The sequence below is a fragment of the Lynx rufus genome, unplaced genomic scaffold (genome assembly GCF_022079265.1).
Source record: "Lynx rufus isolate CCGP_SWC_20201006 ecotype Redwood Valley unplaced genomic scaffold, mLynRuf1.p SCAF_9, whole genome shotgun sequence".
NCBI classification, from domain to species: domain Eukaryota; kingdom Metazoa; phylum Chordata; class Mammalia; order Carnivora; family Felidae; genus Lynx; species Lynx rufus.
The window spans coordinates 110437734-110463299 of NW_025814897.1; the positions used below are offsets into that span (position 1 = coordinate 110437734).

General features: G+C 39.1%; 1 protein-coding gene across 3 annotated transcripts in view; it reads left to right on the plus strand.

Annotated features, from left to right (window-relative positions):
* Nucleotides 1-25566, plus strand: part of KDM2A (lysine demethylase 2A) — a 113798-nt gene that overhangs the window by 28370 nt on the left and 59862 nt on the right. Inside the window, exon 1 of one of the 3 annotated variants that reach the window (XM_047071522.1) lies at nt 4323-4551. The exons of the other annotated variants lie outside the window; for them this stretch is intronic. Coding sequence (XP_046927478.1) covers nt 4387-4551 — 165 coding nt within the window. The 5' untranslated portion in view covers nt 4323-4386. Of the gene's footprint in view, nt 1-4322; nt 4552-25566 lie in introns of those variants that run through there. 3 annotated transcript variants of the gene reach the window in all.

Below are 25566 nucleotides of genomic sequence, written 5' to 3' on the forward strand. Positions count from 1 at the left end.
GTAAGTTATGAGGTCATCATTTGTAAGGAAAGATGATAGAATGGGGAATAGAGTTTGGGAAAGGAACTTGAAACAGCATGTGTAGTATGAACTGATGCTACTAAATACAAAATGAGCAGTACCAAAACTGGAAGGAAAGTAACCATTTACATTTATTTATTTATTTATTTATTTACTTACTTACTTACTTGCTATAGAAAGCTCTTCAGTTTATAATTGGTTACAAACTATAATGCCATGTTTTCCCTATCACTTTAGTGGGTTTTATCTATTTATTCCTTAATCAGAGGATAAGTGTTTTATAAAAGTTCTCAAAGGTACTAGCTTTCTGGTCTCATTTGGGATCATGTTAATGATTGAAACTCCTTGATAACCTGGCTGAGGTCTAAAGTTAATTTGTGGCACTAACAGTAAAGATTTCCTGAGCCAGGTAAAAACAGCCAGAAACGCAATGCAAGATGGAAGTTGAAACAGAACTAAAATTTATGAAAGTGTCTGCCATGTGAGTCTACAGTATGTAATCAACTTAAAAACAATGCTATTATGAAAGATTTGGTGTATGAAAGTAGAAATAAGCCTTGTGTGTATTTCATCCAGGCTTAACCATATCTCTTGTGCCATCTTAGGAAAGGTCAGGTTAAAAGATAGGCCTTTCACTGGATTTCAGGAGTCATTGAACCTAGCTAAAACTTATTAAAGTAAGAAGGAAAGAGAATTTCAGGGATCAAGGGCTTACCCAGGGACTGAGTAATTCCATTACATTAGACATTCTTATAGTAAGACTTCTGGCTGAAATAGTGGTGATGTAAATCGACTTGATACATACATTTTGATTGATTAATGTAGAGTCTTTACTAGATCATAATACTTGGTGTAAGTACTTGTTGCTGTCACTGTCGTTAAAGAAAATGATGGGGTATTTTGGTAGGTAAACTCAAATCATAGATTTTTTTCCCTTTATTAGAAACAAATAATCCATGCCATAAAGTGCAATCCGCTGAAATTGTCTATTGTACTTCACCTAGAATAAACCAAAAGAGCTGAGGTATGGGCCTGTGGTAGGTACCTAACTCAGTACTACAGTTCTACTTAAATCTCTTAAAACTTTCAATAGGTTCAGGATGCCACAGCCCTATTCAGCTTTTCAAAAAGCCAATCAAATACGGATGTTCCTACTGCTTCCTTTATTGAGGCAGACAGGTAAATAAGCAGATTTTCTTTCGGAGCTCTTTAAGGGCAAAAGCTAAAAAGTGTTTTCTCTTTATTCCTGAATTAACTCAATATTCCTTTAGCAGGACTATATATAACCAGTGTGTTAAGTTCCCTATGGTATGCTTTAGTGTCGTTTTGGAGTTCCTTCTGGGTCCCAACATTTGTGTGACCTTAAACAAGATACTTCTTAACCTCTCTGAGTCTCAGTTTACTCATTTCTAAATGGGGGTGGGGGGGGCAATAATGATACCTTTTTACGGTTGTTTGAGGATTTAATGGGATAACGACTGTAGACTGCTTTGTGAACAATGAACTTTTAATAAATGGTATATATTATAATTTTCAAAACTAAGTTATATAATGAACTAGTTCTACATATTTCAAGTCTGACTGGTTTTTAATTATGCAAATAAAATATGAATGCATTATTGCATAAAATTAAAGTTTTACAGATAAGGTTTTTTTTTAATGTTTATTTTTGAGAAAGAGGGAGTGTGCGTGCGCGCGTGCTCGAGCGGGGGAGGGGCAGAGAGAGAGGGAGACACAGAATCCTAAGCAGGCTCCAGGATCTGAGCGGTCAGCACAGAACCTGATGCAGGGCTCGAACTCACAAACCGTGAGATCATGACCTGAGCTAAAGTCAGATACTTAACTGACAGGGGCCCCAAGTTTTACAGAGAAGGTTAAAGAGGCCCTTAACTCTCTAGCCCCAATCCCTTCCCCAGAAGTAACTATTTTATCTCTTCATGTATCCTTCCATGTCTTTTTCTTTACACACAGTTTCTACTTCATAGGTCAAGAATTAAAAAGATAGTGATTTAGTAATTTTGAAAATATTTACAGTTTCTGGTTATTAGAATATGTATTTTTATAGACTCAGTAACAAAATGATAGCAAAATTCAACGATTTGTTACATAGTGTCTGATCTTGAGCCAAATTGTAGAATTCTTTATAACCCTCGAAAGGTTTAGTCAAGGGGAAGAAGCCAGAAGAAATAAACATAGCTTAAGCCATTTAGCTCAAAAATATACATTTGCTTTTCCAGCCAATAAATATAGGTCAGAACTTTATGAAATTTACTGTCTTTCAGCTTATCTTAAATTCCACAACTATGAGTCAAAGATATTGTTTGTTAGTCTGACAAGTAAAAAAGTTTTCCTTTTCTCAAAAATGGGAAAATGTTGCCACTTTCTTTGGGGGCAAGGAAAGCGTTTGGGGGAGGATAATAGGAAAGTGTAATTGAAGCTATTCTTTTCATATCACTGATCCTCAAGTATACTTAAATTATTTTTGTAGTGACCTGTGGCATTTTTGTTAGCAGTATGTACACATTGGGAAGTAGATTCCAGCCCACTTCGGGAAGATTGATCTTGAAGTGATGTTACTCGTTCTCCTAAAGCCACTTGTTCGGACAGAATTTTCTTTTTAAGTAAGGGAAGGTCAAGAGGAAGAGGCTATAGTTAATTTGGGAGCAGGGATCTAAGAGTTGGAGAATATGGATTTGACATGATCTCTCCTCTGTGGAGAATTAGAGGTAAGTTGGACAGAATTATGTGGAGAGGGGTTAGTGGACGAAGGAAAATACCAGTTTAGAGTGGTGTTATTTCTAATCACTTTGGGAGAGTGATGGTGGAGAGTGGAGCAAAAGACTCAGCTCCTCCTCTTTCACTCTCATGTTAGACTGAACCTGGCAATGAAGGTCAAAGAAAAGAACTCCCAGCCCAGTATGTGTGTGACATGGTGTAGTAAAGTTCCTTTTGCCCAGAATAGAGATGTGATAACTTTTTTTGTTTGTAGGGTGTCATGCGGGATACCAGAGTAGGGATTGAAGTTAGTTTGTAAGTTATACCTTGATAAATAGTTGTTGTTTACCTGATTATCATATGAAAATATAGAACATTTCCAGCCTATGTTGCCTTGGGAGATTCATATACATATATTAATCATTTTGTTGGTAGCTCATTTTCCAAGCTTTGCTTTTGTTTCTTTTTCCAAGAGTTAGATCGTCCTGTCCAGTGTAGTAAGCCACTAGTCACATGTGGCTGTTGAGCATATGAAATGTGACTCATCTAAATTGAGACGAGAGTATAAAATACACACTGAATTTTGAAGACTTAGTATGGGAAAAGAATGTAAATTATCCCCGTAATTTTTTCATAATGATAACATACTGAATGCTATTATGTATTACATATGAATAGATTTAATGATTTAAATAAAACAAATTAAAATTAATATCACCTTTGGGCTGCCTGGGTGGCTCAGTCGGTTAAGCATCCAACTTCAGCTCAGGTCATGACCTCACAGTTTGTGAGTTTGAGCCCCGCTTTGGGCTCTGTGCTGACAGCTCAGTGCCTGGAGCCTGCTTCCGATTCTGTCCCCTCTCTTTCTGCCCCTCCCCTGCTCATACTCTGTTTCTGTCTCTCTCTCAAAAATAAATAAAGCATTAAAAAAACATTAAAAATTAATATCACCTTTAAAAAATACAGCTACTAGAAAAAATTGTACATGTAGCTGACATTATGTTTCTTTTGGGCTCTGCTGGTCTACAACAACCTGCGTTAGGGATAAGTAATTTTTTTCTTGCTGTAAAATTTCATATGGGTGGTTCTAGAGATGTTATGTGATTTAGTTCCATAAAAATGCTTCAGGGGTCATTTAACTTGTATAGTCAGATATTTTTCCCCTTTGGGGGAAATTTTTTTTTTCAAGTTTTTATTTAAATTCCAGTTAGTAGTTAACATACAGTGTAGGGGTGCCTGGGTGGCTTAGTTGGTTGAGTGTCCAACTCTATCTGACTCTTGATTTTGGCTCAGGTCATGATCTCAGGGTCATGGGATTGAGACCCGCGTCAGACTCTGCACTGAACATGGAGCCTGCTTAAGATTCTCTCCCTCTGCCCCTCTCCCCACCTCCCCCAGGGTGCTCTCTTTCTAAAATAAATAACACCAAACATACAGTGTAATACTGGTTTTAGGAGTAGAAGTTAGTGATTCAACACTTGCATACAACAACACCCGGTAGTCATAACAAGTGCCCTTCTTAATACTCACCGTTCATTTAAACCATGCCTCTGCCTAGGAGGAGAATTTAAATTTAGTTTTATCTAAATCAGTGGGAATATAGGCTTACAGTGCCAAATTGTGTGTGTTTTGTGTTATGTGCATGCACATATGTGTTATTTTCCAGGAATTCCTATTCTAGTGATCATGGTGCATCTTATACCCATGGGCCTTATGCCCATCAGAAGGCCCGGGTCCTACCAGTCTTCCTACCTGATTAAGCCTGTCCTTGGAAGAGTGATGCTTTTCGGTCCCAGAAAAGAATCCTGGAACCAGGTATAGTCCTCAGCCCAGCTTGTAATAAGCCCTATTCCCGAGGAATATGGAACATTAATCTTAACATATTGTCAGACTTCATATTAGGCAGTCTCAAGCCAGTTTTCTATATTCATAAAATACACTTTCCCCCAAACATTTTTATTTTGAAAAAGTTCTAATACAGGAAAGTTAAAAGAGAAATACAATGAACATTTATATATCCTTCAGAGTCCCCAATTGTTTAAAAAAAAAATCGCCACGTTTCTTTAGTTCTACATGTATTTTTTGGAGTGGAATTATTTGAAAGTAATTTGCATATCATGATGTTATCCCTAAATATTTCAGCACACCTCTCCTAGGAATAAGAAATGACCTTACCACTAATATATTGTCTTACTTAAAGAAAATTACAGTAATTCCACGGTATCCAATGTTAACTTTTCCCCAAATGTTCTGTATAGCCTTTTTTCTGACTTTTTTCAATTCTGGATTTAGTCCAGGTTTCTGCATTGCGTTTAGTTATGACTCTTTAGTCTCTTTTCACCTAGAGTAGAGGTCAGCACCTGACAATCCATGTGCCAAGTTTTACTAGCCACCTGTTTTTGTACAGTTTACCAGACAAAAATAGCTTTTACATTTTTTTCTGTATCATTGAAAAAAAACTTACGGTAAAGTTCACCTAACATAAAAGTAACCATCAACCATTTTAATGTGCACTATTCGTTGGCGTTTAGTATATTCAATATGTTGTGTAACCATCATGTCTTTCTAGTTCCAAGACATTTTAAGCACCCAAAAAAGAAACCTTTTACCATTAAGCGGTCTCCCCATTTTCTTTCCCTGCAGCTTCTGCTAAGTACTAGTTGCCTTTCTGTCTCTGGATTAACCTATTTTGGATGTCTCATAGGGATGGAATCATAACATGTGACCTTTTATGTTTCGCTTCTTCCACTTAGCATGTTTTTAAGGTTTGTTCACATTGTAGTGTATATCAGTATTTCATTCCTTTTTATGACTGAATAACAATCTGCTTTGATAAAGGTATATCACTTTTTGTTTATCCATTCATCCATTTGTTTATCCATTGATGGACTTTGGCATTGTTTCTACCTTTTGGCTATTTTGAATAGTGCTGCCATGGTCATCTGTGTATAAGTGTTTGTTTAGATACCTGTTTTTAGTTCTTTGGTTTTAATATTTTTAAATGGTTGGAAAAAAAATCAAAAGAATAGTATATCATGACATATGAAAACTATATGAAATTCAAATTTCAGTGTCCATAAATAAGCCATGCTTGTTCATTTGTGTGTTGTCTATGGCTGCTTTCATGCTTCAGTGGCAGAGTTGAGTAGTTGTGATGGAGACCATATGTCCCACAAAGCTTAAAATATTTTCTCTCTGGCCCTTTATAGTAAAAGTTTGATGACTCTGAACAGTCTGTCTATCTTTTTGTTTTTGTGACATTGATTATTTTTAAGTTTGTTTATTTGTTTAGAAAGAGAGCATGTGGGGGAGGGGCAGAAAGAGGGAGAGAATCCCAAGCAAGTTCCACATGTTGTCAGCACAGAGCCCGACTTGGGGATCAATCCCACAAACCATAAGATCATGATCTGAGCTGAGATCAAGAGTCAGATGCCCAACTGACTGAGCCACCCAGCCACCCTGTGTGTGTGTGTGTTTAACTAATAAGACTTTATTTTTTTAACATTTATTTATTTATTTTGAGAGAAAGAGCAGGCAGGGGAGAGACAGAGAGAGGGAGAGAGAGAATCCCAAGCAGGCTTCGTGCTGAGCCCCAGGGCTCAATCTCACAACTGCGAGGTCACAACCTGCACCCATACCAAGAGTCAGATGCTAAACCAACTGAGCCATCCAGGCGCCCCTAATAAGGCTTTATTTTTGAAGCAGTTTTAGATTGCAGAAAAATTGAGCAGGAAGTAGAATTCCCACATACCCCTTCTCTGCCCCCCAGCTTCTCCTGTTAACATCTTGCATTAATGTGGTACATTTGTTACGATGAACCTACATTGACACGGTATTATCACCCAAAGCCCATAGTTTACATTAGAGTTCGCTCTTTGTGTTTATAATTCTTTGGGTTTTGACAAACGTATATGGTTATGTATTTGCCATAAAGTATCATACAGGATAGTTTCACTGCCGTAAAATTCTATTATGCTCCATTTATTTATCCCTTCCTTTCTCTGTTTTCCTCTCCCCCTCACACCAGCAGCTAGAGATATTTTTATTCTCTCTGTAGTTTTGCCTTTCTAGCATGTCATATAGCTGGAATCCAAATACAGTATGTAGCCTTTCCAGGCTGGCCTCTTTCACTTGGTAATATGCATTTAAGGTTGCTTCATGTTTCTGTGTCTTGAGAATTCATTTCTTTTTATTGCTGAATAATATTTCATTGTATAGCTCTACCACCACAGTTTGTTTATCCATTTACATACCGAAGGACATCTTGGTTGCTTCCAAGTTTTGGCAGTTATGAATAAAACTCCTATAAATGTTTGCAGGTTTTTTATGGACATACATTTTTTAAAAACAGGCTATTTTTTAGAGCTGTTTTAGATTCGTAGTAAAATTAAGTGGAAGGTACAGAGTTCTCATATACCTCGTGCCCTGCTATGTGCACATAGCTGCCTCCTCTATCAGAATCACACACATCAAGTGTTACATTTATTAACACTTAATGAACCTACAATGACATTAGTCCCAAAGCCTATAGTTTGCATTAGGGTTCACTTTGGGTGTTATACACTGTATGGATTTTGGCAGATGTATAATGATATGTATCCACCATTACAGTATTACACAGAATAGTTTTCATTCTGATTCTTGAAAATCTGTGCCCTGCCTACTTATCCCTTCCTCTCCATATCCTCTGGCAACCACTTACCCTTTTACTGTTTATAGTTTTGCCTTTTCCAAAAATGTCATATAGATGGAATCATATGGTATGTAGATAGCTTTCTCAGATTGGCTTCTTTCACTTAGTAATATGCATTTTAAGTTTCTTCCGTGCCTTTTCATGACATAATAGCTCATTTCTTTTTAGTGCTGAGTAGTATTCCGTTATTTGGATGTATCACAGCTTGTTTATCCATTTACTTACTGAAGAACATCTTGGCTGCTTCCACATTGTGTCAATTATAAGTAAAACTGCTATAAACATTTGTGTGCAGGTTTTTGTGTGGACATGAGTTTTCATTTCCTTTTGCAGATTTTTTTTTCTGGTTGTGGCTTATCTTTTCATTCTCTTAACCGTGTCTCATGCAGAGCAGTTATTTTATTATTATTATTTTTTTAATGTTTATTATTTTTGAGAGAGAGAGACAGAGAGCAAGCAGGGGAGGGACAGAGAGAGAAGGGGGGAGACACAGAATCTAAAACAGGCTCTAGGCTCTGAGCTGTCAGCACAGAGCCCGATGTGGGGCTCGAACCCACGAGCTGTGAGATCATGACCTGAGCTGAAGTTGGGCGCTTAACCAAACTGATCCACCCAGGTGCCCTGGGATTGTGGTTTTGTTGTTGTAGCTAGAAACTTGTTGCCAAATCCGATGTACCTAAGCTTTATCTTCTAGAAGTTTTATAGTTGTGTGTTTTACCTTTTAGTCTCTGATCCATTTTGAGTTTTTGTGTAATGTTGTATAAGGTCAGTATTTGTATTTGGGGGAAGGATACGTATATCTAGTTGTTCCAGTAAAAGTTTCTGAAAAGATTTTTTTTCCACATTGAAATGTTAAATTGTCTTTGGCCCTTTGTCAAAGATCGGTTGACTATGCTTGTATGAGTGACATTATCATTTAAAGTGAATTTGTCTGGGGGCTCCTGGGTGTCTCAGTTGGTTAAGCATCCGACTCTTGGTTTCAGCTCAGGTCATGATCTCTGGTTTCCTCTCGGAATCTGCTTGGGATTCTCTCTCTCCCTCTTTCTCTGCCCTTCCCCCACTCGCACTGTCTCCATAAACCTGGAAAAAAAATGTAAATGAATTTGTTTCTTCATTGTATAGTTTGTTTTCCTAAAATGTATTCCTTGTAAACTGGAACTTGGGTCTAGAGGATTAGATTCACATTAAACATTTTGGCAAGAATGCTTCCTAGGTGACAGAACACTTCAAATAGTATCAAGTCGGGAGGTACCCAGTATTAGAGTGTCCCACTGGTAGTGATGGTTAAGATTGATTAAGGTAGGGTGCTTGGGTGGCTCAATTGGTAGAGTATGCGACTCTTGATTTTGTGGTCATGAATTGGAACCCCACCTTGGGTGTAGAGATTGCTTTAAAAAAATCTCCTTTCTACTCCTGAAACCACTATTACACTATATGTTAACTAACCAGACTTTATTTATTTATTTATTTAAAAAAATTTTTTTTTCAACGTTTTTTATTTATTTTTGGGACAGAGAGAGACAGAGCATGAACAGGGGAGGGGCAGAGAGAGAGGGAGACACAGAATCGGAAACAGGCTCCAGGCTCTGAGCCATCAGCCCAGAGCCCGACGCGGGGCTCGAACTCACGGACCGCGAGATCGTGACCTGGCTGAAGTCGGACGCTTAACCGACTGCGCCACCTAGGCGCCCCTAACCAGACTTTAAATAAAAATTTGAAGAAAAAAAAAAAAAGATTGGTTAAGGTGGTAACTAACCGATCTTTCCATTATAAAGGTAAATTTTTCCCTTTGCAATTAGTAAGTAATTTGTGTGGTCATACTTTAACCATATAACAAATGAATATTTGAATCTATATTTGTCAGGCATGTACTAGGTTCTGAAGAGACAACAGTAAAAAGAAAGATTTCTACTCTCACAGAATTTGCCTTTTTCCCCTCTAGGTTTCAAGACAGTAGTGGGATTGGGTCTATCCTTGGAGAGGGATGCATTTGCATCTTAGGGTATGTTGATAACAGAAAATTATATCATTGCAAAAGTATATGCCAGTAAGTACAGAGTTTCAGTATGAGATGATGCAAAAGTTCTGGAGATAGTGTGATGGTTACCTAACAATATGAATGGACTTAATGCCATTGAACTACATGCTCAAAAATAGTTAAAAAGATAAATCTTATGTTTTATACATGTTACCACAATTTTTAAAAAGTATGTGCCATTATAATTTTCATCAAGCTTCCTATTGCTCTGTTTGGACTAGTTGGGAGAGAAACTTTCTGAAACAAAATTCTATAGTATATTTCTAGTAAAGAGGAAGAGGCAGTGATTTTATATCTCACCCACTGCCTTCAGTAGAGTTTGTCTTTGTAGTTTCTCAGGGAAACCATTGAGACCTCTGGGTGTCCTGGATTGTTCCCAGGCTGTGGGTGGAGCTTCAGCTGTTGGTAGACTGGCTCTGCCTTTCACTATGTGCTGTTTCCATTTGTTGCAGTTCACCAGATGCAGGCCTGCCTTTGTCAGGATACCAAGAGAGATCTGCAACTTGAACCATTGTCTGAATGCTGCAGTTTTGACCCAAGAAATCCTATAGAGTCAGGATAAGAGCAGTAACCATAATGCCAGTGATTTTTGGAAAGTGATTTTTGGCCAGTTTGCTGTGAAGGAAGTATAAGGGCAGGAGCTCAAGAGCACCTTTATTTGTGGCTGATGGAGTTTGGATAACCTCTCTTGCCTTCCTTTTTCCCTGAATTGACTCTGGAAGAGAAGGTAGTAGGAAAGGCTTTAGCGATGGCTGTAGCATGATGTGGTAAGGTGAACTGTGACTTTCTTCAGTCTATAGAAGTTTTATCCATCTGAAACCTTTAATTGCCTTCATGTTGGAGAATGTGTAACTTATCATAAATTCTCAGTTTTTAGTCTACAGATTGTAGGTTATTTGTATGGCCTTTGCTTTGGCAGAATTGGAAATTATGTTGTTGTACAGTGTTTTCACAGTTTTGACCTGCAGTAGGAAATATATTCTGTTACCACCTAGTACTTTGCATACTAGATATATGTAACTAATAGAAGTTTCAGGAAGTGGAAGTGTACTACGTTTTCTGATCTTTTCCATTTCATTCTGTCATTTCATTTTTCAAAAATGCATATATGACTTAAATCGATTTTTATAACTCACGGTTTAAAGATGATTGGTGTGGGAGCGCCTGGGTGGCTCAGTCAGTTGAGTGTCCGACCTCAGCTCAGGTCATGATCTCAGAGCTCGTGAGTTCAAGCCCCGCGTCAGGCTCTGCGCTGCCAGCTCAGAGCCTGGAGCCTGCTTCAGATTCTGTGTCTCCCTCTTCTCTGCCCCTAATCCACTCGCACTCTGTCTCTGTCTCAAAAATAAATAAACATTAAAAAAATTTTTTTTATTTATTTATTTATTTTTTTTTTAAATTTTTTTTTTCAACGTTTTTTTTTATTTATTTATTTTGGGGACAGAGAGAGACAGAGCATGAACGGGGGAGAGGCAGAGAGAGAGGGAGACACAGAATCGGAAACAGGCTCCAGGCTCCGAGCCATCAGCCCAGAGCCTGACGCGGGGCTCGAACTCACGGACCGCGAGATCGTGACCTGGCTGATGTCGGACGCTTAACCGACTGCGCCACCCAGGCGCCCCTTTTTTTAATAAATAAAGATGATTGGTGTGGAACAGTGGTTCGCAAAGTGTGGTATATAGTCAGTGTTCTTTTTTTTTTTTTTTTTTTTTCAACGTTTATTTATTTTTGGGACAGAGAGAGACAGAGCATGAACGGGAGAGGGGCAGAGAGAGAGGGAGACACAGAATCGGAAACAGGCTCCAGGCTCTGAGCCATCAGCCCAGAGCCTGACGCGGGGCTCGAACTCACGGACCGCGAGATCGTGACCTGGCTGAAGTCGGACGCTTAACCGACTGCGCCACCCAGGCGCCCCAATAGTCAGTGTTCTTTTATAGGGGTCTGCAAAGTCCAGACTATTTTCATAGTAATGTTAAGATGTTACTTGTTTTTTTTTCTTTCTCATTCTCTAATAAGTGGAGGTTTTCCAGAGCTACATGATGTGTGATGGCATTACATGCAGGGCTAATGACATGTATATTTGTCTATTCTTGTATTTTCTTTTTTTTTTTTTTTTTCAACGTTTATTTATTTTTGGGACAGAGAGAGACAGAGCATGAACGGGGGAGGGGCAGAGAGAGAGGGAGACACAGAATCGGAAACAGGCTCCAGGCTCCGAGCCATCAGCCCAGAGCCTGACGCGGGGCTCGAACTCACGGACCGCGAGATCGTGACCTGGCTGAAGTCGGATGCTTAACCGACTGCGCCACCCAGGCGCCCCTATTCTTGTATTTTCTATAATTTCCTAAAGTAGTAGGATATAAATGTGCCTTTTTTCAGATATTAAACTCCATTTTCAGTACTCATATTGTCCTTTTGATTATACCTGCCTGCTATAATCTCTATAACCTCATTGTGGTCTAGTGAATCATTACTTTGAAATCCTAAAGTTTTCCTTCAGCCTATGTGGAAATGTAAGTACAGTTTGTTGTCTTGTTTTGCAGTTTTATATATTTAGAGAATTCCTGGGGCACCTGGATGGCTCAGTCTGTTAAGCACTGATTGAAGCTCAAGTCATGATCTCATGATTTGTGAGATCAAGCCCTGAGATCAGAGCCTGCTTGGGATTCTCTCCCTCTCTCTGCCCTCCTTTGCTTGCTCTCTTTCTCTCTTTCTCAAAATAAATAACATTAAAAAATAAATGAAAGTTAAAAAAAGATAATTTCTCAGTTTTAATTGTGATCAGTAAGTATTGACATAAATATCCCATATAAACAAAAGCTGTTTGAAGTCCTCTAATTTTTAAGAATGTAAGGGGTTCCTGAGACCAAGAAGTTTGAGGGTTAAGAATGTAGACTTGGGGGGGCAATGCCTGGGTGGCTCAGTAGGTTGGGCATCCCACTTTGGCTCAGGTCATGATCTCATGGCTCACGAGTTCAAACCCCATATTGGGCTCTGTGCTAACAGCTAAGAGCCTGGAGCCTGCTTCAGATTCTGTGTCTCCCTCTCTGTCTGCCCCTTCCCTGCTCACACTCTGTCTCTCTCGCCTTCAAAAATAAACATTAGGAAAAAAAATTTTTTTTAATGTAGACCTGGAGGTGGGGGAAGTCACACTTTGTATGTGTGTGGTTTAAAAATACACGCACACATACACACACATATATACATATGTGTATGTGTGTGTATATGTAAGATCTGTACTCTTAAGTTTTTAAGTATACAGTGTTCACTGTAAGCACAGTGTTGTACAATAGATCTAGAGATTTTTCATCTTGTGTAATTGAAACTTTATACACATTGAGCAGCAACTCCCTCTTTTCCCTCTTCCCCCAGCCCCTGGTAGCCACCATTTTACTTTCTGCTTCTGTGAGTTTGACTAGAATGTAGGCCTTTTTGTAACTGTTGGACCTAGACTGAAATCCCAGCTTGGCTACTTGTTAAATTATCCTGGCTCAAGTTACCTAACCTTTTTGATTCTTAACTTTCTTTATAACTAAAATTGACATTTTATTATCTTTCTTCATAAGGCTGTTGTGAGGATTAAATGAGCTAGAAAAATGGCCTTGAAAATAAATGCTTAGGACATAGGAAGCATTCATATGTTATCTATTATTATTATTATTATTATTATTATTGAATATGTAGTAACATCTAGCCACATTGATATTTAGCTGTAGTTTTTTTTTTTTTTTACATTTTATTTATTTTTGAGGGAGAGAGGGAGGGAGACAGAGCACAAGTGGGGGAGAGGCAGAGAGAGAGGGAGACACAGAATCCAAAGCAGCCTCCAGGCTCTGAGCTGTCAGCACAGAGCCCAATGCGAGGCTCGACCTCACATACTGCGAGATCATGACCCGAGCCGAAGTCGGATACTTAACTGACTGAGCCACACACGCACCCCTTAAAATTTTTTTTAACGTTTATTTTTATTTTTGAGGGACAGAGAAAGAGACAGAGGGCAAACGGGGGGAGTAGAAAGACACACAGAAGCAGGCTCCAGGCTCCGAGCTATCAGCACAAAGCCTGACGCGGGCGTTGAACCCATAAACCAGGAGATCATGACCTGAAGTCAGATGCTCAACTGACTGAGCCACCCTGGCACCCCTTAGCTGTAGTCTTTCTTTCTTTTTTTAAAAAAAGGAAATAATTTATTTTAGTATTTTTATTATACCATTATATATCTTTTTTTAATGTTAATTTTATTTTTTAATTTATATCCAGGTTAGTATATAGCGCAACAATGATTTCAGGAGTACATTCCTTAATGCCCCTTACCCATTTAGCCCATCTCCCCTCCCACAACCCCTCCGGTAACCGTCTGTTCTCCATGTTTAAGAGTCTCTTCTGTTTTGTCCCCCTCCCTATTTTTATGTTATTTTTGCTTCCCTTCCCTTGTGTTCATCTGTTCTGTGTCTTGAAGTCCTCATAAGAGTGAAGTCATATGATGTTTGTCTTTCTCTGACTAATTTCGCTTAGCATAATACCCTCTGGTTCCATCCACGTAGTTGCAAATGGCAAGATTTTATTCTTTTTGATTGCCAAGTAATACTCCATTGTATGTGTATTTACCACATCTTTATCCATTCATCCATCTATGGACATTTGGGCTCTTTCCATACTTTGGCTATTGTCGGTAGTGCTGCTATAAACATTGGGGTACACGTGCCCCTTCGAAACAGCACACCTGTATCCTTTGGATAAATACCTAATAGTGCAATTGCTGGGTCATATGGTAGTTCTATTTTTAATTTTTTGAAGAACCTTCATACTGTTTTCCAGAGTGGCTGCACCAGTTTACATTCCCACCAGCAGTCAAAATAGATCCTCTCTCTCCACATCCTCGCCAACATCTGTTGTTGCCTGAGGTGTTAATGTTAGCCATTCTGACAGGTGTGAGGTGGTATCTCATTGTGGTTTAGATTTGTATTTCCCTGATAATGAGTAATGTTGAGCATTTTTTCATATGTCAGTTGGCCATCTGGATGTCTTCTTTGGAGAAGTGTCTATTCATGTCTTTTGCCCATTTCTTCACTGGATTATCTGTTTTTTGGGTGTTGAGTTTGATAAGTTTTGTATAGATTTTGGATACCCTTCATCTGTCATTTGCAAATACCTTGTCCCATTCCATAGGTTGCCTTTTAGTTTCGCTGATTGTTTCCTTCGCTGTGCAGAAGCTTTTTATTTTGATGAGGTCCCAGTAGTTCATTTTTGCTTTTGTTTCCCTTGCTTCCGGAGACGTGTGGAGTAAGAAGTTGCTGTGTCCAAGATCAGAGAGGTTTTTGCCTGCTTTCTCCTCAAGGGTTTTGATGGCTTCCTGTCTTACATTTAGGTCTTTTATCCATTTTGAGTTTATTTTTGTGTCTGGTGTAAGAAAGTGGTCCAGATTCATTCTTCTGCCTGTCGCTGTCCAGTTTTCCCAGCACCACTTGCTGAAGAGACTGCCTTTATTCCATTGGACATTCTTTCCTGCTTTGTCAAAGATTAGTTGGCCATACGTTTGTGGGTCCGTTTCTGGGTTCTCTATTCTGTTCCATGGATCTGAGTGTCCTTGTGCGAGTACCATACTGTCTTGATGATTACAGCTTGAAGTCCAGTAGCTGAATTATTTCTTAGCCACACTCACCTGTGTGAAGCTGGATTGACTAAACTTCTCATTCTCACTCTGCTCTTCCCTTTGACTCTAGACTTTTCTTAATTAACTGAGTTTTGTTTCCCAAATTGTGAGCTTCTTGAAAATAGCAGCTCTCTTCTATTTCTTTCTGTTGTGTCTTAGTACTCAGCCTTCAGTAAGCACTCAAGACGTGTAAGTCCTAGTACAAAAACCATGGGACACACAGGCTCGAATTCCCATTAGGGTGGTGGTGGGAAAAGAGCTTTTCAGGTCCTTCTCCTGATTGTTTACTCTGTCTTAGGAACTTTCCTCCACTGCCGAACAGGCTTCCTAAGAAGTATAATGAAGGATGAATTATAATTATTAAATAATATCGATTTCATTGGTTAATTCCATTCCTCTTGGCAGTATGAAGTTCAAACATAATTATCATATTTCTCACCTGGGTTTCTCTCATTACAGTCCAACAATACAAGAAAATTATAATAATAGATGCCAAATAATTCATATTAGGGTGATTTTTAAAAAATTTTTTTAATGTTTATTTTTGAGAGAGAGAGAGACAGCACACGCGGGACAGGGGCAGAGAGAGCAGGAGACACAGAATCTGAAATAAGCTCCAGGCTCCGAGCTGTTAGCACAGAGCCTGATGTGGGGCTCAAACTCATGAACCATGAGATAATGACCCGAGCCGAAGTTGGACGCTTAATGGACTGAGCCATCCAGGTGCCCCTCAGATTAGGATGACTTAATTCTTATTGTCTAGTACGTATAGATAATGATTACTTTTTTTTTTTTTATAATGATTATTGCTAAAGCCCCTGATATTTGGAGCGACACAGGCAAAGATGTATGAATGTTCCTTAAGCCTTTTATTTTTGTTGATCATTCCTCTTCTCTCCAAGTCTACTTACAGCCTTCTGCTCTAGTCTTGACTGTCTTGATATCCAGAAACTTATTCTTAAGCACATTGCTACTCTTTTCTTCTGTTCACATTTGAGCATCCCTTCAAGCTCTCTGTACCCAGAAATCAAGAACAGAACCCACTCTGTTGTTTAGAGCAGAGGCTTCTCCCAAATTACACCTTCTAGAAATGACCATATTAAATTGCTGGCAGTGACGGGTGGAGAGAATGAAGTTGTTGGATTTCATACAATTTTATCCCTAGGATTAGATATTTGGTGTGAGGAGATTTAGAGATGGTGGAATCAGAAGAGAGCTTCTGAAAGGGATGGACTTAGAAAGCTTATTAGAAGCATACTACTTGGGATGATAAGAAAATCTTACTTGATGTTTAATGCTATTTGAGAAGAGGCATATGAAGTATGATTTGTCTCTAGCCACATAGATCATTCTTTTTGGAAAAGATAGTTGGTTTCTCAGTCCAATGTTGATTCATGTTCAAAACCATAATTGCTAATATTTTTTGAGCATGTACTAGCTATTTTTTATTTCACTTAATCCTCCTACAGTCCTGTGCAATGATTTCTGTTAATTAAGCAGCTCGTATATAGTGAGAGGCTCAACCATGAACCTGATTTGAACCCTGGAAACCTGGTTCAAACCCTAGCACTACTCTGTACGGCCTCTTTTTTTTTTTTTTTTTTTTTAATTTCTTAAAATGTTTATATACTTTTGAGAGAGAGAGAGAGACAGAGTACAAACGGGGGGGCTGGGGGGCAGAGAAAGAAGGAGACAATCCGAAGCAGGCTCCAGGCTCTGAGCCATCAGCACAGAGCCTGACGTGGGGCTTGAACCCATGAACTGTGAGATTATGACCTGACCCAAAGTTGGGCACTTAAACAACTGAGTCACCCGGGTGCCCCAGCCTCTTGCTTTTTTTTTTTTTTTTTAAGTTTGTTGATTTTTGAGAGAAAGAGTGCATGAGAGTGTGGTAGCAGGGGAGGGGCAGAGAGAGGGAGAGAAAGAATCCCAAGCAGGCTCTGTGCTGTCAGCATAGAACCTGATGCCGGTCTTGATCCCACAATGTGAGATCATGACCTGAGCCAAAACCAAGAGTCAGATGCTCAACCAACTGAGACACCCAGGCACCCATAGCCTCTTTTTATGTATAGGGCACTTCACAGTTTATAGAATAGTTGTACATTTGTTCTTATATAAACTTCACAAGAATCCTGTGCATCAGGTGAAATTTTTGACATTTTCACCTGATGAAAAGGCATCTTAGGGAATTTGAAGCTCAGTGTGGTGGTACTTATACCCAGGCCCACACCCGCTTCTTAGTTCAGTTTCTTTGTTCTCACTATGAATTGCTAAAGATAGTAAATAATAGAGTCATATCTGAAGGTGAATTTGTTAAGAATTTTAACTTGGCTGAGGGTGATTGGTAGTGTTCTAGATGTGATACTTAAGTCTAGAGAAATTTAGCAAAGACGTGATTGTTAACTGGCACTGTTGGCTTCCCTTGGTAGCTTGAATATAACTGCCTTGTTAAATATTTTGTTGTTGTTGGACTTTTTAATGATGGGCTCAGTTTACCACTCTTTATTAATGTTCCTAGGTAGATTCAGGAGTGGAGACATAGTTTTCTCTGCTTTAACTTCAGTTGGCACAGATGGGTGACTGAAAGCTTAGAAGGAAGGAAGTCTTGCCAGGATTATAATGTAGTCATGACAGTGGGATAGGGAAGGAGTAAATGATTTATGGGGGACAGTTTAAAAAATCAGCTCTTTTGCCAATTCCTTCTAGAGCTTCTACTTCTAGATATGAAATTTGATGATCCCTTTTTTTTAAGTTTATCTTTGAAAGAGAGAGAAAGTGTGAGTGGGGGAAGGGTAGAGAGAGGATCCCAAGCAGGCTCCATGCTTTCAGCACAGAGCCCGATGAGGGGTTCTAACTCACGAACACTGAAATCATGGCCTATGACGAAATCAAAAGTTGGACACTCAACCCCCTGAGCCACTCAGTTGCTCATCGTGATCCCGTTAAATCTCGAGATTGACCTTTGTCTGTGAATCAAAACCTTGATCATTGCTCCACAAAGGGACATAGAGGAAAGCATCCTGATGAGAGCAATGTAGCAAGGCTGGAAATAGGTGCATTTATATAATCTGGCTTCCAGTGACTTTTTGCTGTCTCGCTAAACTCACTGAAAGATTCAGAAGATGTATGTGTGGCACATTTCATTGCTTGTGTTATTTACTGAGCAAATGTCTAGAGTTAGTGTTTTTCAGAACAAGCTGTCCTTTAAGGTCTGCAGCACCTTTTTCAATGACAGGCAGAAAGATCACTTACTTCCCCTTTAGATTTAAGATTTAACTTCGAGGGGTGTTTTCTTTTTCTATAAATTGTTGTTGCCTGACAGACATACTAACCTTTACCTTTTAGGAGCTGCTGTGGCATGACTTGCACCACATATTATACTGATGTCTCTCTGTTGCACCAGTTACATCAGTTACAGAAGATGTGAAAAAACTAGGCATTATCTCTGTTTCTGTGTTCTGGGTGTCTGTTGCTATAGAAACACATCAGGCAGTAAACAGATGTGTTCAGGGAGTATTTGAATCTCAGTGGATATTATTGACTAATGAAAATAAAGTTAAAAAATTGGTCGAGTTGAGGGAGAAATTGAGTATTTCTGAGTTCATTATTGTTTCCATTTTTGGTAGGTGATATTTTTTTGTAGCATGTGGGTAATTTAAAGATTATTTCCTACTAACTGGGTCTTCTAAAATTCCCTTGTTTTTTGTTCTAGGAGGTAAATAATTGGAAGAAGCAAACTTTTTACATTTTGGGGGGAGGATTATGATTTCACTTAGACTAATTTTTAAATGTCAGATAGTGGAAGTGATAAGTTTAAAAATCGTTCTGGGGCTACAAAAAGGAGGTGAAGGTTTGAAAGAGTGGGACAGAAGGTAGAGTGAGGAATTACACACCTTTACGAGGCTACTTGTGGATAAGGTAATTGTACATTTGCATGTTGCTAGAAAGTGTAATATTGCTGATACTTCTTTTGCCAGTATCCAAGGAAAAGAGTGTATGTATATTAGAAGAAAGCCTTTGAGGGAATAAAAATATGCTTTTGGTGTAATATTTGAACTCAGATTATTTTTCTTCAGGATGTTCTTCAGATGCCTTACCTTCATCCTGAATTTCAGAGGATGATTTTGCTACACTTGTAGCCACACTTTTTTCCTTTGCAGAATTGTGGCAGTATCATGGTTAAATCTACAGCAAGCACACTGAACAGTTGATTATATTAAATGGTATGTAAAAAAGCAGGCAGTGTTGGTGGAAGGGATCCAACACTTTAACTCATTTCTCAGCCAGTTGGTTTGTGGAGGGCATATTTGTGGTCAGGGTAAGTGTATGCTGACTCTTTCAGAGAATTTTAGGATCATTCTGTATATGTAGTAGGTATTTGACACTAGTTTTGAGAGAACTTTCAAGAGAAAATTCACTTTGTGTTGTATATTCCTCTTCCCTTTGAGCATTCTGCCTTCTCAGCTGCCTGTTTGGTTTTTTTTTTTTTTTCCCCTAAATCAAGAGAGACTTAGCTGCAAATAAGCTTCTTGCCAAATTCTATAGATAATGTCTTCCTTTTATGGATTACTCTTTTTGTTGGAATTAACTGTGATCTACTAAAGTCTTTCATATATAGAAAGTGTTCTGTGTGCCGTTGATCTCTGCAGAAGTTGATCTAAGTTAGCTCAGAAAATACTTGGAGGCTGACCTAGCTGAATTTCAACAAAAGAAATGCAAGCTTTTTCAGCCATGCCAGTTGATCAGTACTCATTCTTTGAAATGTATTAAAGCAGTTATGTTAAAATGTGTTCTTCCTTAATCCTTATGCTCAAGCCTCTTAATATTTTGGGGGCAATAAGTGTTACATAGATCAAAAGATAAAAACTTGGGCCCTGTGTTCAGTCACTGTAAGGCAGTGATTCCTACAACTTTTGTACTACCTTAGGATGTTCCCATTAATATCCCCCATTAAGTGAGGTGTAATGAAATTTTCAGGTGTTCTAAATAAAGATTATAATTTATTTTTTATTTTTTTAATGTTTTTATTTATTTTTGAGACCGAGAGAGACAGAGCATGAGCAGGGGAGGGGCAGAAAGAGGGAGACACAGAATCTGAAGCAGGCTCCAGGCTCCAAGCTGTCAGCACAGAGTCCGACACAGGGCTGAAACTCACAGACCATGAGATCATGACCTGAGCTGAAGTCGGACGCTTAACCGACTGAGCTACCCAGGTGCCCCATAACGTTTTATTTTTGAAAAATGCTCACGGTCTATCTATAGGTTATTAATGAGATACTGAGAAATCCAGTAGTATGAGAGGGAAGCCCATAAAAGTCTGAAGAGGTCACTGCCATAGAGGAGCAACATAGAGTCTATTTATATCCATTGTCCTTGGAACTTCGTAGGTATTTAGTAAAGCTGTACTCAATGAATAAACATTTCCTCTTATATTAGTACTTATGTGGAGCCTTAACCAACCCTTCTATGCTAGTTGTTCTTCCTCCTGAGCTTTAATAACATTTGTATCTATGTGTTTTACTACAAACCATGGTGAAATGTAATACTGTAATTCATTTACATGTCTGTCTCCCTCTACTGGCCAACAGCTTCTTGAGGACTAGAACTGTGCCTTTTTCTTTGTATGCAGGGCATCTGGCTATTGCTTCATATTCAGTGTGTGTTTTATGAGTGAATAACTATTCAAACAATAGATTTTTATAGCACACACACACACATGCACATGGGAGGGGTATAGACCACAATCTATATGTACAGTGTGTGACCTTGGGGTAATGTTGAGTTTTCAAAAGCATGGAATAAAGAAAATAAGAACAACACTTTAAAGTTCAATTGATTTTGGGGATGTGTATGTTGTTCATATGTTTGTGGGGGTGTTGGGGAGAGAATGAGAGCCTGAGCATGTTTCTTCTTTTTGAAGTGTATATAAATGCATACTAAGGCTATCAAGTGGCGATTTGGTATATGTTGCAAAGATTCAGATTTATTTAATCCATATAAATTTATAAAAATATGCCCTCAAACTTTTTTTTAATAGCAGTATCATGATGTGAGACATGAAAATCTAGTTAGTACTGTACTTCCTATATCATCACAAGCACAGGCTCTGTAATTAAAATTTTTCTCTCAGGTAGTGGGATAAGATAGGTCAGAATTGTAGAGAAAATAATGGGTCCTGTCCCTGTGCTGCCATTTTGTACCGGAAAAAAAGAATGTTCGAGAAAATAGGAGATGAAATTAATCTTGGTAAAAAATATTGGCAATTTCATCTTTATAGAAAGTGTGTAATAAATGTCACTTTGAGTACAAATTTAGAGAGTGAGAACAAGTTTAATAGTATACACAATACATGTGCTAAGTTCAAAGCACTCTATGATATAAAATGGTCTCTGGTTAAGAATAGTATTATTTTTCAGCGAGAATAGCTAAATGACCAGTAACATAATTTGTCAAGTAAAAACTAGAATTAGAAATCAGGAATTGTTGGGGCAACTGCCTGGCTCATTCGGTAGAGCATGTGAATCTTTTTTTTTTTTTTTTTTTTTTTTTTAAGTTATTTATTTTGAGAGAAAGTGTGAGCAGGAGAGGGGCAGAGAGAGATGAAAGAGAGAGACTCACTCCCAAGCAGGCTCTACACTGAGAGCGCAGAGGGGCTTGAACTCACTAATTGTGAGACTGTGACCTGAGCTGAAATTGAGAGTTGGGCGCTTAACCTTCTGAGCCACCCAGGAGCCCTGCATGTGAGTCTTAAATCTCAGGGCTGTAGATTCAAGCCCCACGTTGGGTGTAGAGATTGGTTAAAAGTAAAAAATCTTAGAAAGAAGGGAAGGTAGGTAAACAGTGGCAGAGCTAGAAAAGTAGCATCCCTTAGCAAATACCAGAAATCTCCTACCCTGGGGAAGAATCTTTGCTAACCTCCTATCTACAAAGCACAGTGTTCTAATTTAAAGAAAATCTCCTTTGTTGCCATCACCTCTCACCACTTCTCCTTTCTCTGCCAGAGCCATTTCAGCTGTATGGAGTCTCCTTCCTTTGCTAGTTTCTTCCATCTGCCTCAAGCTACTGGTCTGGCTGAAGTTTCATTCCAAACCAGTGTCAGCATAGAGCAGTAGTTAAGACCATTGGCCTAGAAACAAAGTATCAGGGTTCAGATACCATCCACACCAATTTTACTAGCTTTGTAACTTGGGGAAGTTACTTCTGTCCTTCGTTTTCTTTGTAAAGTGGAGAGGATAATAATCTTACAGGGATGTTGTTTGCCTTATGGCAGTAGCCTTTCTGGGTGTCATTAATAAGAACTGCCTTTTTGTGGGGCGCCTAGGTGGCTCAGTTAGTTAAGTGTCCGACTTCGACTCAGGTCATGATTTCATGGTTTGTAAGTTCGAGCCCCGCGTTGGGCTGTGTGCTGACAGCTCATAGCCTGGAGCCTGCTCTGGGTTCTGTGTCTCCCTCTCTCTCTGCCTCTCTCCCACGTGTGCTCGCTCTCTCTCAAAAATAAAATATTAAAAAAAAAAATTAAAAAAAATAAAAACTGCCTTTTCATACTTTATACAGCTTATTCCTTCTCTGATTTCTTTTGTGCCCTTTGGGGATGAGAATTGCCTAAGCTCTCCAGAAAGAACTACTAACATCTGGTTGATTGAGATATGTGAAAGTTTGTTTAATATGGGAGAGGGAGTTGTGGGAAGATGGGAAGAAGATGTGGAAGTCCCTAGGAGAGCTACCCTGCCAACCGCCAGCAGGTCTCCCTGGTCAGGGCAGAGGGAGCCGGATCTGAAAAAATATTCTTTGAATAAGGACAGACAGACCCGGGGGACTGGTATGCAGCAGATTTTCCACATTGTATAATACAGGAGCAAGACTGAGGTCTCAGCTGGAACCAGATTGCAGAGGACTTTATTTTAGAACACAAAGGGACCTTAACACCAAGGGAAAATTAGATCTGAAGAAGTTAAATGATTTACTTAAGATTGCAGAGCAAAGTAGTAGTAGTAGAATGACACTATGTAAGTTCTCCCTTTAGACACTTCCGCTTTCTTGTTTTTCTGTTACCCAAAAAAGTTAATGTAGGTCAGTTTTACGTGTCTTTTTCATTTGTAAAATAATGCCATCCTATCTCCTGACCCTCACAGGGTGATTATCTTAGGTAAGAAAACTACTAGAGGGGGAGAGGGGTGCCTTAGTGGCTCAGTCGGTTAAGTGACCTGCTGACTCTGGGTTTTGGCTCAGGTTATGGTCCCATGTTTCATGAGTTCAGGCCCTGCGTCGGTCTCCGTGCTGAGCAGAGCCTGGTTGGGATTTTCTCTCTCTCCCTCTGTCTCTGCCTCTGCCCCTGCCCCTGCCCCACTCTTTTTCTTTTTCAAAATAAATACTGCAAAAAAAGAAAAGAAGAAAAACTATTTGATACAAAAATTGATATGATATATAATTGTACATTGGTTCTCAGAGGGTGGTGTTTGGTATATTACATGATTCTTTAAAATTGTGGTAAAATATATATAACATAAAATTTGCCGCTTTAACTATTAAAAAAAATTTATGTCTATTTTTGAGAGAGTGAGCAAGTGAGTGGGGGAGGGACAGAGAGAGAGGGAGACACAGAATCCAAAGCGGGCTCCAGGCTCTGAGCTGTCAGCACAGAGCTTGACTCGGGGCATAAGCCCAGGAACTGGGAGATTATGACATGAGCCAATGTTGAAGGCTGATCCGACTGAGCCACCCAGGCACCCCTAACTAGTTTTTAAATGTTTGTTTATTTTTATGTCTCTCTCAAAAATAAGTAAACATTAAAAAATTTTTTTAGGGGCGCCTGGGTGGTGCAGTCGGTTAAGCGTCCGACTTCAGCCAGGTCACGATCTCGCGGTCTGTGAGTTCGAGCCCTGCGTCGGGCTCTGGGCTGATGGCTCGGAGCCTGGAGCCTGTTTCCGATTCTGTGTCTCCCTCTCTCTCTGACCCTCCCCCGTTCATGCTCTCTCTCTGTCCCAAAAATAAAATAAACGTTGAAAAAAAAAATTTAAAAAAATTTTTTTTTTTTTAATAAATGTTTATTTTTAAAAGAGAGTGCAAATCGGGGAGGGGCAGAGAGACAGGGGGACAGAGGATCTGAAGTGGGCTCTGTGCTGACAGCAGAGGGCCTGGTGCAGGCCTCGAACTCAGGAACCGTGAGATCATAACCTGAGCTACCCAGACGCCCTGCCCCCATTTTAACTATTTTTAAGTGTACAGTTCAGTGGCATTAATTACATTCACAGTTTTGTGCAACTATCGTCAGTATTTATTTCCCAAACTTTGTCATTACCCCAAATAGAAACTCTAACCATACAGCAGTAACTCCCCATTCTTCCTCTCCCCCCAGCCCTTGATAACTTCTAATCTGCTTTCTGTCTTTGTGAATTTGCCTGTTCTAGGTACCTCATATAAGTGGGATCCTACAATATTTATCCTTTTGAATCAGGTCTATTTCGCAGAGCATAATGTCTTCAAGATTCATTCAAGGTGCAACAATGTATCGGAACTCCATTCCTCTTATTGCTGAATAATATTCCATTGTATCTATATACCACATTCCATTTGTTTATCTGTCAGTGGACATTTGGGATTGTTTGTGCCTTCTGACTATTATGAATAGTGCTGTTATGAATATTAGTGTAAAAATATCTGTTTGAGTCCCTGCTTTCAGTCTTTTGGGTATGTACCTAAAAGTGGAATTACCGGATCATATGGTAATTATGCATTTAATTTTTTGAGCAACTGCCCCACTGTTTTCCACACAGGCTTCACCATATTATGTTCCTATCAGCAGTGCATAAGGGTTCCAGTTTCTCTGTTTCCTTGCTAACACTTGTCATCTTGAGTGTTTTTTTTGTTTTTTGTTTTTTTGAGAATAACACATCCTAATGGTGAAACTTCATTGTGGTTTTGATTTGCATTTCCCTGACGACTAGTGATGCTGAGCATCTTTTCGTGTGCATATTGGTCATTTGTATATCTTCTTTGGAGAAATGTTTAAGTCCTTTCCCAATTTTTTTTTAATGTTTATTTTTCAGAGAGAGAGAGAGACAGAGGAAGGGGGAGGGAGGAGCAGGGGAGGGACAGAGAGAGAAGGAGACACAGAATCTGAAGCAGGCAGGCTCCAGGCTCTGAGCTGTCAGCATAGAACCAGGCTCAGGGCTTGAACCCGTGAACTGCAAAACCATGTCCTGAGCTGAAGTTAGATGCTTAACTGACTGAGCCACCAGGCACCCCAGTCCTTTGCCCATTTTTAAATTGAGTTATTTTGTTGTTGAGTTGTAAGAATTCTTTATATATTCTAGATATTAATTCCTTATCAGATATAGGATTTGCAAATATTTTCTCCCATTCTGTAGTTTGTCTTTTTGCTCTGTTGATAGTATCCTTTGCACAAAAGTTTCTTTTTTTAAAGATTTTATTTTAAAGTAATCTCAGCAC